This window comes from Ostrinia nubilalis, chromosome 16, assembly GCF_963855985.1.
Source record: "Ostrinia nubilalis chromosome 16, ilOstNubi1.1, whole genome shotgun sequence".
Lineage (NCBI taxonomy): Eukaryota > Metazoa > Arthropoda > Insecta > Lepidoptera > Crambidae > Ostrinia > Ostrinia nubilalis.
The window spans coordinates 3,555,731-3,571,156 of NC_087103.1; the positions used below are offsets into that span (position 1 = coordinate 3,555,731).

The 15,426-nt window shown below is 39.5% G+C and overlaps 2 protein-coding genes and 1 long non-coding RNA gene across 3 annotated transcripts in view; 2 read left to right on the forward strand and 1 right to left on the reverse strand.

Annotated features, from left to right (window-relative positions):
- Positions 1 to 15,426, reverse strand: part of LOC135079274 (limbic system-associated membrane protein-like) — a 74,604-nt gene that overhangs the window by 40,346 nt on the left and 18,832 nt on the right. Inside the window, exon 4 of the mRNA XM_063973889.1 lies at positions 869 to 1,076. Coding sequence (XP_063829959.1) covers positions 869 to 1,076 — 208 coding nt within the window. The remainder of the gene's footprint in view (positions 1 to 868; positions 1,077 to 15,426) is intronic.
- Positions 2,127 to 3,327, forward strand: LOC135079094 (uncharacterized). The gene is made up of 2 exons (XR_010258731.1): positions 2,127 to 2,420; positions 2,523 to 3,327. It is a non-coding gene; the product is annotated as an uncharacterized LOC135079094 (long non-coding RNA).
- LOC135079095 (uncharacterized) lies at positions 4,143 to 7,648 on the forward strand. Its single transcript, XM_063973696.1, has 2 exons — positions 4,143 to 6,741; positions 6,844 to 7,648. Exon 1 carries the CDS (start codon positions 4,409 to 4,411, stop codon positions 5,657 to 5,659), a length of 1,251 nt encoding a protein of 416 aa, XP_063829766.1. The 5' UTR covers positions 4,143 to 4,408; the 3' UTR covers positions 5,660 to 6,741; positions 6,844 to 7,648.

A 15,426-nucleotide genomic window follows, 5' to 3' on the forward strand; every position in this document is an offset into this window, starting at 1 on the left:
AATGGAAAATCTCTTCTTTACATCTTACTAATATTATAAATGTGAAAGTTTGTATGGATGTCTTAACTTAACATTAATCTGTGGTTTAACTATACCACTTGAACATTATTGAAATTAAATTAATGTCTAGACAATAACTCAAATTGAGAGGCCAATTCTCAGACTATAGTGGTAGAAGGGCACTCAGTAATACTCCTGAGCTCAATACCAGTTTGGGGAACTGCGAGCAAGGTTTGACGAAATCAGTTTTCGGTGAACCTAAAAATCAAACTGGATTTTAAATCCAATAGTCCTTTTTACCCCACTTCGCCAGATGGAGGGTTTGAATGATGATGTTTGGTACTATTTGATTACGTACTTAAGAAGATTCGCAAAGCTCTCACAGTCTGTTAGACAAAAGAAACAATTAAAGTAATAATATTGCAATTTTGCAATAGGCTAGATGACAAAATTTCAGTTATTTGTCCGTCAGACAGATAATTAGAAAATATTAGGCTCATATTTTTTATTTTCTTTCATAATTAAATAATAACAGTGCTACATCGAGTTGAAATGGCGCGATACGTCACGCTGGAGTAGAATTTTTACTCAAAAGTGACGTCACGCAACATTTCAACTCAATATAATACTGTATTATGGAAAAAAATAAACAATATGAGTCTAATATTTTCTAGTTAGGTATCTGTCTGACGGACTAAATACATAGAATTTCGATTTCATTACCCAGTCATCATCCCTATTGTAATTGATCTAATTAAACCCTCACATTCTTTTGTTCCCTACTTTAAGTTAATAAAGCAATAAGAGTAGATATTGTGAGTTTCCTTACAGTTAACATAATAAGCAACGATGTGCAAGTTGAACTTACCATAAACATCGATGCAGCCGATCTGCCACTTCATGCTAGGCTGTGTGTTGATCTGGCACATATAGCAGCCTCGGTCCTCAGCCCGAAGAGGCCTGATCCTCAGCTGCCAGGTTCTAGGGGCGTCCAGGTTGACCGAGTACCTGGCCCCGAGAACTGCTCGCTCGTGCATCGTCAGCACTGTCTGATCTTCGGCGCGGAGCCAGCCCACCTGTTGAGGATATGAACAGTTAAAAGCATAATGTTATGTACCACGGTATTTAAACGTCCCTGCATTGCGCACCCTTTTGAGAGATATCGAACTCGAGTCCGTGTCTCCTCGAAAGAATGCGTGACGCTAAAAGCAAGAGCGTCCACGGAAGAGCAGCTTCTTGACATGCCCTTTGATTTGACACAGTGGCTCAGTAAGGGATTTTGTTTAATACTCGTACTTACTGTGTCCAAGTCTTTCTTTTCTATTCTATTATCTAACTAGCTGACCCGGCGAACTTCGTACCGCCTTAGCGTAGAGATTTTCTTAATATTTTTTTCCGTAAGAACCATCCTTGGACTTCCACAAACATTTAAAAAAAAGAATTATCGAAATCGGTTCAGCCGTTCACACGTTGTAACACTTTTTTTTTCTTGGCGAGATTGAATACTTACCGATTTCCACAAACAAACATTCCAACGGACCGTAAGGTCACATATTACAAAGTGTACAGTATTTCCTTTGTCACTTGATTGTGTCATTGTAAGTGATTCACTGAGTTTTTGATTAACTTCTATTAAAATTAATTACATTGTTTTGGTACACAGAGCAATAAATAACCTCACTTTTGAATGTCTCCGTTTGACAGATCAATGCGTTACGTTTCATTCTTTTAGTAAAAAAAAGAGTGTATAACAAAATTAAATGTTCAATACTAAATTTTTATAAAACTTAATATTTAGGCTCTTTAATTTAAATTCTAGCTATTTACAGTATTTTCCTCAATGTTTATATTAAAATAACATTGTAATGTATCTTGATCGATCATGGATTCGGAACGTTCTAGAAATTTGACATATTCTGAGTGAAACGAAACACACAGGTGACGTTCAGAAACTTGCTTGTTTGTTATTTTTTTTTCTTTCTAAAGTTTAATTATTTAATTAAATTTAAATGAGAGAAGCAGTATAGTGAGTTCCCATATCGAAATTATTCAATAAGAGGCTAGTTAACACAAGTGGCATTTATTGAAAGTAAAGAAAAAAATTATACAATAGGTACTGCTTGATATTGTGATTTGTTGGAGTGACAAGTTTTCGAACGAACATCTGAGTCACGGGTGATGACCGGCGCTTTTTGGAGTGTCGAAGTCTTTTGCTTGGTTGGGGTGATCGCGAACGGAAGTTCTGTTGTACGTGGTGTGATAGTGTCCCGAATTCCAAGAGGTCTGAACCGTGCCGTTCCCTGATAAACGGGCAGGGCACGCATCGCCATCCTCTACGTTAAAAAGGGAATTTTAGAATAAATCCGAAAGCCCCGTGATTTTGTGGACTCATTGCCACGTGCTGAGTTCTGTTACTGAAGGTAAGCAGGTCCTATTCCAAGGATTACCTTGAGTTTCTTCTTGTTATTTTGTTGTTTGCATTGGCGGCATTGTTAACCAATGCGCGTGGTTGTTATTCACAGATTTTGGTTGGACAGTGCTCGGTGGCGAGCTCTGCGCTGTGTCCTGCTTTAGCGGCTGTCGCCGGATTTTCCCTCCGTTGAAGGTATGTTGTAGTTTCTTTCTCGACCTCATTCGCCTCTCCGCTGAGTTAGGATGAATTACTAGAAACGTGGCACTCGGTCACGGGCTACCCTACTTCATAGGTTGGTTCCGTTTTCTATTGAGCTTGTCAATTATTTTAGTTTACTTTGAAAAAGTAGATTACCCACATAACGATTACATTTTACCAAAAAGTAAATTCCTAAATAAATTTACCATTGTGATGTATTATCGATGGATTTTGTTGTGTTAACTATTTTTAGTTCGCTTTGTGAAGGTAGATGATATAATAATTACGATGATTACATTTTACCAAATGTTACTTTCTAAATAGATTTACCAATAGTAATGAATTACCGATAGATTTTGCTGTGTTCACATTTGCTCCATCCTCGAGAGCGATGGATTATTGTTTTTAAATTGTTTTTAATATTATGTATTGTGCTGTTGTATAATATAATTTTTTATTGTACAATAGGAGGTGTATGGTACCGGCTGCTCTGTTGGCACCGGCTATCAGGTGTTTGGCACCGGCTGTCCCGCAGTGCCAGACGCTTGCTGCGCCCGACGGGTGCGGAGGGGGTTGAGCCGAGTGGTGGCGACTAGCGCGCTAGTAATCTTAAGTATTTTTAATCAGTACCAACCAAACGGCCCAACGACCCATCCCTTAATTTTTCTTTTTAAATATTTGTGTCTAACCCATAATTAAATTGTTGTCAATTTAAATATTTAATTTTTTTATTTTGCTCCGGCAAATTTTCATATTTACATGGCGCCCGAACAGGGACGTTGTTGGGTCCGTGGAGATTCTCCCTGGCACTGGTCTATTGCTCAGTGACGGATTGGTTGGTCATCTTAATTTTTTTTGTTTCTGATGCTGTTTTGATAATGTGTTGAGTATGATCATGCTGTGTTAGTGTTTAACTAAGATTAGTTAAAATATTGTAACTTACTTTACTTTTTGTTAAAATTAACATTTTGATAATTCGATATGAAGGAGGAACGCCCTATCCGTTTCAATCTTTTGAACAAAGACGAATTAACTTACGAAGTTGTGATCCGTGATGCTGTGCCTGAGCGAACTGTACAGTTGTTGCGTGCTCAAATTAAACGTTTGGCTCAGGATATACCTAGCGATGAGGTGAGTGAGTTCGAGGGAGATGCGCTGGCTGAGCTGAGAACTATTTCCTCCAAAATAGACGAGCTTGAGGGGCTGTGTAACAGGAAACCCCTGTTACTCAAACAGCTTTATCGCGTGCAGGCTTTAGGAAACCACATCTTCCATAGGTTTAGTCGTGTTGAGGCTACGGATGAAGATGATAGGACTTTGTGGGAACAGTTGAATGAGCGTCTCATCTCACTTTTAAAACGGATCGACCGTATGACGCACACATTCGTTAGCAGCTATGATTTCCAACCTGCTGAGGAGGAAGTTTCTAGGGTCTCTGGTTTGGCTGGGAATGAGCCATCAATGGTCAAACCGGTGAATTGTAATGCGTGTGTTCATTCTTTGAATTTGAAATATAACGGAAAGGATAGTGTGCAGAATTTTATTGTTAGAATTGAGGAGTTGTGTCTGTCTCGGAATATTTCGAGGGAGAAATTATTTAACTCGGCAGTGGAATTATTCACTGATGAGGCTCTATTTTGGTACCGAGGTACTCGTGACCAACTAAATAGTTGGGAGGATTTAAAGGCGTCGTTGCTGGAAGAGTATTTGCCCTACGACTATGATCATCGTTTGTTGCAGGAGATTCGTTCGAGGACCCAAGGTCCCGACGAATCCATATGTAGTTATCTAAGCCTGATGCAAAATTATTTTTCGAGGTTGCGTAAACCTTTAGACGATGAAGAGAAGTTGAGCTTGGTCAAGTTCAACATTAGGCCATCTTACTCCATTCCTTTGGTCAATGTAGAAATAGAATCGTGGGCCGACTTGAAGAGGCATTGTAGGCAGTTAGAAGCGGCGAAACAGAGGGCAGAATCCTTCACCGAACCCCCGCGCAGTGTACAGAATGCTGTCGCCCCTGACCTGGCCTACAAAGGTAAGTCTGCTCGTCCAAAGTGTGAGGCTGTGGTTAAAAGTCCGAGCATGGAGAAGTTTTGCGTGCGTTGCCGTGTGAAGGACCACACGCTCAGCGATTGTAAGGCGCCTCATATTATTATTTGTTATCGTTGTGGTGAAAAGGGCGTGACCGCTGTTAATTGTCCGAAGTGTGCACGCCAGAAGGACGTCAAAGTCTCTGGAGTCACAAAACGCGTGGCGACGGACCGTCGTTTTGATGTTACACCTGTTGAAGAGTGGCGTGCTTGGTGTGATTTTGTGCGTGTATTTTCTAATAATTGCAAAGCTAATGTTGCGACGGTCCGACCAGATGATTGTCAGGATGCGCGTCCTTATCTGAATGTTAAAATTGGTGGTGTTCCATGTTCTGGATTGCTGGATTCTGGAGCGGAAGTTTCTATTGTTGGTGGTTCTGCTGTGAATTGTTTTTCTCATCTGGGTGAGTTGTATAAATCGGATACGGATGCTGTGGTAGCGGCGAATGGTTCTACTTCGTCTGCTATTGGTTACATGTTTTTACCTGTCGTAGTGAATGATGTGTTGAAGGTTATAAAGTTTTATGTGGTTCCTGGAGTTTCGTCGTCCTTGTTGTTTGGCATCAACTTCTGGAAAGCTTTTCAGATAGCGCCTGATGTTTTGCGACTTGTGAATCGGAGGGATTCAATTGTTAGGCATGCTGAAGCAGTCGTGCCTCGAAAGTTGACTGATGAGGCTGGTAAAGCTTCTAAACACCCGAACCAAACCACTCCTGGTTTGTTTGGAAAACCGAAGGTTCGTCGTAGACCCTTCCAGTGTGTCAGCGTTGGTTTTGTTGGTCCACTGCCCAGGTCTCGACGGAAGGTGTTTGTGGATAGGCAATTGAGGAAATCTCACTTGCGAGATGAGTGTAGTGATAGGCGTCCGAGAGACGTAGTGGTTAAAAAGGATGATGTTGTTTGGCGGAGTACGCATGTTCGTAGCGTAGCTCCGAGATTTAAAAATTATGTAAAGTAGATTAAAGTTTTGTTGAGGTGTTAGTTTTTGTTGTTGTGTATTGTGGTGGTTCTGTTTCTGTTAGATAGGTTGATGCTGGAGGGCCAGCGTGAATTTTTCTCGTTATCCTCGTAAAATTCTGGTGGGTGAGGGGGTACTGTAACACTTTTTTTTTCTTGGCGAGATTGAATACTTACCGATTTCCACAAACAAACATTCCAACGGACCGTAAGGTCACATATTACAAAGTGTACAGTATTTCCTTTGTCACTTGATTGTGTCATTGTAAGTGATTCACTGAGTTTTTGATTAACTTCTATTAAAATTAATTACATTGTTTTGGTACACAGAGCAATAAATAACCTCACTTTTGAATGTCTCCGTTTGACAGATCAATGCGTTACGTTTCATTCTTTTAGTAAAAAAAAGAGTGTATAACAAAATTAAATGTTCAATACTAAATTTTTATAAAACTTAATATTTAGGCTCTTTAATTTAAATTCTAGCTATTTACAGTATTTTCCTCAATGTTTATATTAAAATAACATTGTAATGTATCTTGATCGATCATGGATTCGGAACGTTCTAGAAATTTGACATATTCTGAGTGAAACGAAACACACAGGTGACGTTCAGAAACTTGCTTGTTTGTTATTTTTTTTTCTTTCTAAAGTTTAATTATTTAATTAAATTTAAATGAGAGAAGCAGTATAGTGAGTTCCCATATCGAAATTATTCAATAAGAGGCTAGTTAACACAAGTGGCATTTATTGAAAGTAAAGAAAAAAATTATACAATACTGCTTGATATTGTGATTTGTTGGAGTGACAAGTTTTCGAACGAACATCTGAGTCACGGGTGATGACCGGCGCTTTTTGGAGTGTCGAAGTCTTTTGCTTGGTTGGGGTGATCGCGAACGGAAGTTCTGTTGTACGTGGTGTGATAGTGTCCCGAATTCCAAGAGGTCTGAACCGTGCCGTTCCCTGATAAACGGGCAGGGCACGCATCGCCATCCTCTACGTTAAAAAGGGAATTTTAGAATAAATCCGAAAGCCCCGTGATTTTGTGGACTCATTGCCACGTGCTGAGTTCTGTTACTGAAGGTAAGCAGGTCCTATTCCAAGGATTACCTTGAGTTTCTTCTTGTTATTTTGTTGTTTGCATTGGCGGCATTGTTAACCAATGCGCGTGGTTGTTATTCACAGATTTTGGTTGGACAGTGCTCGGTGGCGAGCTCTGCGCTGTGTCCTGCTTTAGCGGCTGTCGCCGGATTTTCCCTCCGTTGAAGGTATGTTGTAGTTTCTTTCTCGACCTCATTCGCCTCTCCGCTGAGTTAGGATGAATTACTAGAAACGTGGCACTCGGTCACGGGCTACCCTACTTCATAGGTTGGTTCCGTTTTCTATTGAGCTTGTCAATTATTTTAGTTTACTTTGAAAAAGTAGATTACCCACATAACGATTACATTTTACCAAAAAGTAAATTCCTAAATAAATTTACCATTGTGATGTATTATCGATGGATTTTGTTGTGTTAACTATTTTTAGTTCGCTTTGTGAAGGTAGATGATATAATAATTACGATGATTACATTTTACCAAATGTTACTTTCTAAATAGATTTACCAATAGTAATGAATTACCGATAGATTTTGCTGTGTTCACATTTGCTCCATCCTCGAGAGCGATGGATTATTGTTTTTAAATTGTTTTTAATATTATGTATTGTGCTGTTGTATAATATAATTTTTTATTGTACAATAGGAGGTGTATGGTACCGGCTGCTCTGTTGGCACCGGCTATCAGGTGTTTGGCACCGGCTGTCCCGCAGTGCCAGACGCTTGCTGCGCCCGACGGGTGCGGAGGGGGTTGAGCCGAGTGGTGGCGACTAGCGCGCTAGTAATCTTAAGTATTTTTAATCAGTACCAACCAAACGGCCCAACGACCCATCCCTTAATTTTTCTTTTTAAATATTTGTGTCTAACCCATAATTAAATTGTTGTCAATTTAAATATTTAATTTTTTTATTTTGCTCCGGCAAATTTTCATATTTACAACGTGATGCCGTGACAACGCGAAACGGGTTTCAAATTTTATATATATAGATAGTTAGGTAGTATTCTAATAGTTAGTGGTCACCCTGGAACTCAACATCCACTGGTTAGGTTTCATTGGAGAACAAGCTGTATATCCTGGCTATACAGCAGTGGCAGTGATGTGAAAGAGTGGTGGGATAAGTCGCCGTTGAAGATATAAAAGGTGAGGACAGTCTATTGGGTTGATAATTAATCTTTGCAGCAATCAGTTTTGATATAGGTATTACGAGATACTTTTTCTGCAAAATGGTTCCTAATACAATTCTCAAAGTCACTTTAGGGACACACCCACTCTTCCCATGGAAGCCATAAGATGTGACTAAGTTTAAAATATACGAACATCAAGCTTCCCCGACCCGTCTGCCAGCGTAGAGAGCTATATTTTTTTAAGTACTTGTCTGAAACCATGAACTGTTAATTTCCGTATTTTCATTCAATTTTCTAATATCTTTAAGTAATCAACATAGTTCAATCAATAAAGACTGAAATACCTAGGCAAATACAGTTTAACCTTCAACTTACACGTGCCATAGACACTACAAACACAGCAATACAGAAGTAATGAATAAACCAACGAAGACTAAAATCGAAAAAACATCGCACGAAAAGAAAAAGTGCGATGCGGTATGTTGTACTATTGACATTCGCCTCGCGTGGTGCAGCTTGATTTTTGTGCATTGTTATGCAGCTCGTACAAGGCACAGCCGCCATATTTACGAAACTCGCAACACGTATTTTGGTACAGCACGTCAAGGTAAACAATGGCGTCTTATCTCGTTATAATACAAGCTCTTTTGCAACAACAAAATATAGTATCATATGCCTGTCGACTAAATTGTTTAAAAACATTGGTATTGTTATTCATTCATTCGTTTGAGCCAATTGGCGTCCATTACTGGATTTCCACAATAACCGGTCATACGCTGTCCGCGTCCAGGTGCATCTCGCGACCTGCATCAGTAGACCTAAGATAGTGCTGCGATAAGCTTGTGTTCGCGCCATTTTATCGATTTTACGCGATAAGTCCATACGTCACTCGTCTAAAATCATCGAAGACTACTATACGGGATCCTACACAAAACAGGTCCTGCAAAAATCGGGATATATCTCCGTGGGCGGGAGTCTTTTGCCCCCACCGGGGTTCAAACCGGTGATCATAGCTTACTTTGCACGCAGCCCTCAAGATGCAACCACATTATTATGCTATAAGCATGTGCTAGGGTTGCGGCAGCGCTTTATGCAAGGCCTGTGTGGTACGCGGGTGGAATCCATTTGTGACATACTATACCTATCCATGACTCCAGGTATAAAATTTCTCATCACACTAACATTAATTTTTTGTCCCCAGCGGGGTTCAAACTAGCGACCGTAGCTAAAATCATAGTCAGTCCTCGAGGTACAGCCACATTATTATGCTATAGGCATGTGCTAGGGCTGCCGCAGCGCTGTATGCAAGGCCTGTGTGGTACGCGGGTGGAATGCATTTCATAGAAATTCAAAAGTGTGCTGGAAAATGTGCCATTGATTTATTTTAAGTGTTTAGCTTAACACGGCGAGCGAGAAAATTGCCTAATTGTTAAGGAAAATTATTTTTAATTTAAGAAAAAAATTAACACAAAAGAATTGGGATCGTCACAACAACAATATTAACAGCATTATTGTGTTGCAGCTGGAGATAAGATAGCCAGTGTGTTTGTTCCTCTGTGGTTGAGGATTTTGGGTGAAACTCGCTTCCACTTTCGGGCTGATCGTTACTTACTTTGGTGTGATAAAGGCCATGCTTCATCGTTACGGATTTAAACAATCATTTCTGAATCATTTATTTTAAAATCTGTGAGTGTTAAAGACATATGCACATTGTAACTTTACTCTGAATAAATTTCAAAAAAGTAATATTTTATGATTAGTAAATTTTTCCAAGGTTTTTTCTTTTTATAGAAAGCCCTTCTTACACCTTTTTGATGAAAACAAAATTTCACTCTTAAAAGCTTAATATGGATGGGCAGGCGCCCTTCGTCTCCAATAATCACTCACCAAGTACCTAACTATCACATGCTATTCCTGTTCAGATGGTTAATAGACCAGGTAATCTAGGGCACAAGTGTTTGTTCCCAGGTTATTAGGTGTCTGAAGTTTGTTTGGTACAGTCACTCGCAAAAATAACACGACAATTACGTAAAACAAAAAAAAAAACAAAAGAAGCTCCAAATCCTATTTTAAATTTGGAATCAATCGAAAATACAATGTCACTCTTGATTTAACAGTGTAAAAGGCATAATACCAGCTTTACGTACGCTGTTTTAAATTTAGTTCCAATCAACGACACTCAAGCGTGTCCAACAATGATAGCAAATATCACACGTCATATTAATTTATTCACAGTTATTCGAGTGACAGGTTGATTTTAGCGCGCTGAAGTCTGTATGTTTTGTTTCAAAATGCTTTTGCATTTTTGCTATGCATTTAGCTGTCGTAATGAGTTTAAATTTAATTCCGAGTACCTTTTCTGTATTGTGAAAAAATATTTGAAAGTTTTTTCGTCTAAAGAACATCGGACGTATTCCACTTTGAGCACCCGCCCAAATAGCATCTGGCCTATTCCACTTAGAGCACCTATCGAGATTATGGGCCGGTGCTTTTCGTGGAATTTTTACATCGATAGGTGCTCTAAGTGGAACAGGCCAGGTGCTATTCGTGCGGGTGATATTCGGGCGGGTGCTCAAAGTGGAATACGTCGAACGTCGTACTAAAAAGTTTTTCCTCTTGTTTAAAAAATATTTTTACTAAGTTAATTTCAAAAGAGTAAATGAAATAAGTAGTAAGGACCATTTATTATTACTAAGTGCTTCAACGGTTTATGAATACGTGCATGAATATTTGATACGACATTTTTTTAACATTTTTTTTTACAAAACCAACCAGTAGCAGCGTCAACAATAGCAATTTCCGCGTCCGACTGTACAGCTGCAAGTTAGTTGGCAGTTGCTAAACTGTCTTATTTCAGTGAAGTTTCACAACTATGCTGAGATGAAATATGATGGGAATTACGGGGCAAATTGTTTCAAAGAAAACTACCTTCGCCATGAGATGCTACATTTATCACAGAGCTTAATGATCGTGAGGTTTCTGTTCTAAAACAAAGGCGGTTTTTGTTTAGAAACTTATTTTAAGAAGATCCCAAATGGTTTGGATTAGAGGACCGGATATTGAATGGACCTGGAATTAAGTGCGCTGAAAATAGGTTTAAGGAAACTCTAAAAATATACCAAATGATAGGGTTTCTGCTTAACACGATGATATTACTGTATCGACTTTTTTTTCAATTACGGGACTATTCGCACCTCTCATTGCCACCGCTGCAACTCCTGTGTTCAGGATCAGGATCTACAGCTTGACCGCCCAATAAAAACCCAACCAGTGAAGGTCAAGTTTTTCCCAGGGAAAAGTTAAACTTTCATGCGGGTCGCATTGAGATTAGTCAAAAACATAGGAGTTCGAAGTTAAGGTTCGACTTCCCTCCAATGCAAAATGCAATTTGTTTTCAATGAGGGCTATCGTTTTTATCCTTAACAGTTGGCACCCCTGGCGATTGACAGGACCTTACTCTACAGTGGCGCCATCTTGATGAGTGAAAATGCGATAGTCTTCCTACCACTTTAATTAATTTGAATTTATTTTATTATATTTTTTTTGCCTCTGCGTACAAGGCACCCACTGAAAACCAGTGTCTTGGCACTTGGCAGTAAAATGTCAACTGTCAAGATAATACTGAGTGGGTAACCTCTTTGGCAACATTTTTTTTTCTCCGCCTCGTTGTTTTTGTGCTTTTTAGTTGTCAAATAAATAAATTTTCTTTCTTTCTTTCTTTCTTTCACTTTCGCGCTCACCAGTTGGTTCCACTGTCTTCGCTACTAGCAAGTGACAGGACCTTACTCTACAGTGGCGCTAACTGGTGAGCGCTAAAACGATAGCCCTCATTGTGTAAGAATAATGAAAAGTTATTGATTATTTCAAAAATAGTTGTTTAATTGTTTATTCATTCTGTCAAAATGTCTTCACTAACCATGTTAAGGAAAATAGCAATTGCTTTTAAATTTAGTTAATAAAGGGGCCGGTTATACCACGCGCAATCACGTCACGACGATGACGCGTAAAGCGGAGTTATAATTTAAATTGTTGTCAAGCAATCACTGACATCCACCGCTATTAGTGCCGTTATTAGCCGTACACGCAGCAATTACGTCAGAATTTGTCACTCGTGACTTATTTTATTAAACTATCCAGCTGTGCAACACGTAATTCAGTTTACATTCCAGTCTACCAATACCTCGTATTTTTAGGGGCTGAATGTAGTTGTAAAGTCAAACTACTTTTCCAGACTTAGGTACATTATTAATTTATCAATTAACTACTTAGTCCTAATTAAGGTAAGGAGTTTGATTAACAAATTGATTTTGTATTATTAAAAAAGAACAATTACCATGTTTCAGCCTTTTTTCTTAACATAGACAAATCATTTCATTCAAATATTTAAAACGTTAAAAGAGTACGCACAGAGCATGACACGTGTCATGTTAAGTACGTAACAATAGTGCGTTAAAACAATTGCATAACGAACTTGTAGTAGGGGAGCTGATGTACGGGTAGCACGGGCAAACACGGCACGCGGAAACGAGTAAACCAAAGTTATAATTTAATTTGTTGTCAAACAATCAGCGTCAACCGCTGCTATTAGTTCCGTTATTAGCCATACACGTAGTAACGACGCCAGAATTTGTCACTCACGTCTTAATGTGGCATACAATGAGTTGTCAGCAATATTGCAGAAGTTGGGTCATCCCGCGTAGTATCTCGGCCGTATATCAAGCAAAGTGTTAAAGTTGGTGGGCCTCGGGCAACTTACTTAGCGAGTAAATGAGCCTTCCACAAATGATGATTGTAATAAATGTGGCTGGGATATATAGACAAAAGTAGAACGGCTGGTTTTAATAAGTATAATATTAATACATATTTTGATTTGAAACGACAAAAGTTTTCTCATTAAAACATGGCTGTGCAACAATGTGCGTAGGTGCTATTCATGGATGTCAAGGAAATCATTGACTTATATTCCATTAGAAACAGTTCCTAAGATGTCAACGGGTCCAAAGATAGTCTATTTATACAAAGAGTCGCTAGCAAAGTATAAATTATAGTACGTTAATTTAAAATATCATTAAGTGGAATTTATATAACAACGTGAAGTAAGATTTTTGAATCGACCTTATTTATTCGAGGAATGTTTTTTCAGATAGTGTGTTTGGAAAAATATTGGTGAAGGTCAGTATGTGACGGGACTTTTTACATTCCAGCACACTCATGAAGCAGTTACGTGACCTTAGTAACAGGGTCACTGTCATTAATGTAGATTTCTAAGCCTTGTTCGCACTAGTCGAGTAATTTAGTCGAGTGACCAAAAAACTGTGGGCTCAGTGCTAGTTTGCAATGAATGCCATCGCTAGCGTCAAAAAATCTATTATGATATTAATTCTTGAAAGTATCTGCTGAACGGTGTACAATATGTCATGCATTTTATGTTTTTTTACGCAGTCGCTAGTGAAAACTTTTGGTGTAAACCACACTTACAAGCTTACAAGTAATTTATTAAATTTTAAAAACTCGACTAAATCGACAGTTTCAGATTCTTTAGCCGGTAAAAGTGAGCTGGGACGCGTGTTGGGGTGCTCTGCATCTATTGGCTCTACTGAGCGATTTAGTAATCTACTCGAATAAATGTTGTGTTCAAACACGTTTAGCTACTAAATTATAATAATTTCAGCTACGATAGGTGAAGGGGTCGGACTGACTGACTCGTGATCCGGAGAACGCGGTTTCGGTCCCCGCCGCCGGACTATTAGGCCTCAGCCTCGAACTTAGCGGGCAGCGGGGCGGGAGCGGCGGCGGCGCTGGAGCGGGGCGGGCAACGCAGACCCGTTCTCGAAACAAGCGGGCAGCTCGCGCGGCGCTTTAGCGGCGAAGTGTTGTGTTCGGGGTTGTGTTGTCGAGATATTTGTTTTTATTCGCAAACGAAATGTCTGAACAACGGCAACAATCTTATTTCGATTCAAATTTATTCCTAACGCTCGATTTATTGTGGGCAAAAGAAGGAGTGCGCTGCCCGCTCGTTGCCCGCTCCCTCGCCGCTGCCCGCTCGTTGCCCGCTGCCGCCCCGCTGCCGCGCCGCTGTTTTCGAGAACCGGTCTATTTGATTTTACGCATAAGATCCTGCCGCTCCCGCGCCGCCGCCGCCGCCGCCCCGCTGCCCGCTAAGTTCGAGGCTGAGGCCTTATGGTGAGCTCATTCATGACACAGGCAAATTTAGCTTAGTACGAGAGGCTAACGGGACTATTAATAATTTGTGCGATAACAAATCTATACTTATAATAAATCTGTAGAGAGGTCAATTCTGTACATGAAATATATTTTCAAAATAACTATCAGGGGGTGATTAGTGATCGATACTGATGCCAAAAATGCAATCAGTAAAATTTTTGTCTGTCTGTCTGTCTGTCTGTATGTTCCTTATAGAAACAAAAACCACTTGACGGATTTTAACGAAACTTGGTACAATTATTTTTCATACTCCTGGGCAGGTTATAGGATACTTAGGAATTCCCACGGGAACGGGAATTAGCGGGAAAATCCTTTTGTACGAAAAATCTAAACCGCTTAAGTTAGACGCTTGAAATTTGGCATGCAGGTACCTTAGTAAACTTAAAGCTTAGTTACAACAGGATATTGCAAAATTCCCATGGGAACGGGAGTTAGTGGGAAAAAACATTTGTATGAAAAAATCTAAACCGCGTAAGATATACTCTTGAAATTTGGCATGCAGGTACCTTAGTAAACTTAAAGCTTAGTTGCAACAGGATATTGCAAAATTCCCACGGGAACGGGAGTTAGCGGGAAAAAACATTTGTATGAAAAAATCTAAACCGCGTAAGATAGACTCTTGAAATTTGGCATGCAGGTACCTTAGTAAACTTAAAGCTTAGTTACAACAGGATATTGCAAAAATCTCACGGGAACGGGAGTTAGCGGGAAAAAACATTTGTATGAAAAAATCTGAACCGCGTAAGATAGATGAAGGGGGGGTAAAACGAGATCCACGCGTACGAAGTCGCGGGCGGCCGCTAATTACTAATAATCTTTAAAAAAAATACTCGCCACTCGACTAACTTACTCGACCAGTGCGAACAAGGCTTTAGCGACATCGCTCGAGCAAGTTCGCGTGACGATCGTCATGAACGAAACGACACCGCGCCTATATCTCGACGGAGTTATTCCTTCCTAGAAGACTGTCTGTAGTGCGAAAAAGCAGAGCTAGAGTATAACATTATATTTCGACACAAATGCTTCAATTCAATGATTCCACTGTCTGATGGCCTTTTAGTTTCTTAAAGTTCGCTTTATTAACCAGAATTTCTATGCAAATCTACTTAACTAATAAACACACCGATGATGGCTTAACATTTTTTTACAAGATCAGCCGGACCAATTTAGTTGCATAACTGTAATATTTCATCATTACAACCCTGTCTTATTATACGAGTAGAAAGAAAAGGAATAAGCAAAGACAGTCAACGATCTAATTAGAACCAAGTATTATTTTTAAGGTGCATTAGTTTTTAACACTGGCTGGGTTTCACGATCTT